The sequence below is a fragment of the Pinus tabuliformis genome, chromosome 6 (assembly GCF_031772625.1).
Source record: "Pinus tabuliformis cultivar Carrire ecotype Pingquan chromosome 6, CPIR1, whole genome shotgun sequence".
NCBI classification, from domain to species: Eukaryota; Viridiplantae; Streptophyta; class Pinopsida; order Pinales; family Pinaceae; genus Pinus; species Pinus tabuliformis.
In genome coordinates, this window is record NC_142292.1 from 1,871,581,433 (window position 1) to 1,871,582,951 (window position 1,519).

Sequence of the window (1,519 nt, forward strand, 5' to 3'; positions counted from 1 at the left end):
TCTCTGGAATGATTTTAGGGAGAATATGCTTCAGCCTGTTAGCAATAATTTTGGTGATCAGTTTGTAACCAGTGTTACAAAGGGAGATGGGACGAAATCTATTAAAGGAGTTGGCGCCCTTTTCCTTGGGGATGAGAGCAAGAAACGAGGAATTTGTACTTCCTCCTATTTTCTGACAGGCTTGCGATTTTTGGACCATTTTATAGAGATATTTTCCCACGATGTGCCAGCAAGTTTGGAGAAATCTGGCGGGTGAAAAACCATTAGGACTTAGGCTTTGTCTGGGTCCATGGCAAAGAGAGCGCTTTTGACCTCATCCATTGTGACTTTGGCTTCTAGATGGTGGTTCATCCCAGCAAAAATTGAAAGAAGAGGAACCCCGTCCAGCAGACAAGAGTTCTGAGACGCATTCACCTCTTTCGCTGTACAGACATTTGAAATGAAGAAAGGCTGCTTGTTTGATGCTTGCAAAGTCTTTGTGAATGATAGAATCTTCTTTAATTTCAGCTATGGAGTTGAAACATTTTCTAGCTTGAGCTTGCTTGTGGAAAAATGAAGAATTTCTGTCTCCTGCTTTGAGCCAAAGGCAACGAGATTTGATCCTCCACGTTTCCTCTTCGGCCAGGCAGGCTTTATGGTATTGCTGTTGGAGTTGGACCTCTTTATCTAGAGTTTCTCTAGACACATGTGCCTCTTCCGAGAGAAAATGATGGGCGTCTAGCTGACTTTGGAGCTTTTTTCTTTCAGCTGTTGGGTTAGGAAGAGTTTTGGCCCAACACTTTAGGACAAATTTCAATCTTCTGAGTTTTTCTTCCCATATGTAGAATGGAGATCCGTTGACAGGCTGGGACCAACTTTCTTTGACTATCTGCAAGAAGCTGGGTTCCTTGATCCACAAAGGGCTAAACTTGAAGGGGATGGGGCCAAGATCAGTGTGAGCCCGGAGATCGAGCTTGATAGGCTTGTGATCAGAGGTGCTACTTGATAGAATATGCATACTAGCGTCTAAACCAAGCAAAAGAAAGGAGCTTTGCACAAAGAATCTATCCAGCCTTGCTGCAATGTGTCCAGGGCCTATTCTTTTATTTGACCATGTGAACTTACCTGAGACAGGCTTGATATCTAACAGATCCCAATCTTGGAGGAGATCCTCTGCCCATTCCCTTGCCGGATCTCGCACAATGCAGCCTCCTCGCTTTTCTGAAGAGTGCAGCATGATGTTTAGGTCTCCTGCAATGATGACATTTTCCAGATTGCCTAGATCTGCTTGTTATCTTATTGAATCCCAGTAGATATTTTTTTCTCCAGCATTAACCGGTACATAAACGTTGAAGAGGCAAAAAGTTTCTTTAGTCATTAGATGCTGCATCTTTAACATCAACCAATGGGTATTTGAAGTCTCAGACACTAGCGAAAACCTGTTATCATTCCAAAGAGTACCCAACCTCCGGAGGCTCCTCGGGCTGAGACAACTGTTGCTTTACTCTTATTCCAAAGTTTTTTACTTAAATGAAGGAAG

At 43.2% G+C, this 1,519-nt stretch overlaps 1 protein-coding gene across 1 annotated transcript; it reads right to left on the minus strand.

The window, feature by feature from the left end:
* Nucleotides 1–313: 313 nt before the first annotated feature.
* Nucleotides 314–1,216, minus strand: LOC149266613 (uncharacterized). Its single transcript, XM_089408822.1, has one exon. The coding sequence runs from the start codon at nucleotides 1,214–1,216 to the stop codon at nucleotides 314–316; it is 903 nt and encodes a 300-aa protein (XP_089264948.1).
* Nucleotides 1,217–1,519: the final 303 nt, after the last annotated feature.

Excerpts from the sequence above, each read along its gene's own strand:
- LOC149266613 (XM_089408822.1), bottom strand. The coding sequence starts at position 1,216 with ATGCTGCACTCTTCAGAAAAGCGAGGAGGCTGCATTGTGCGAGATCCG.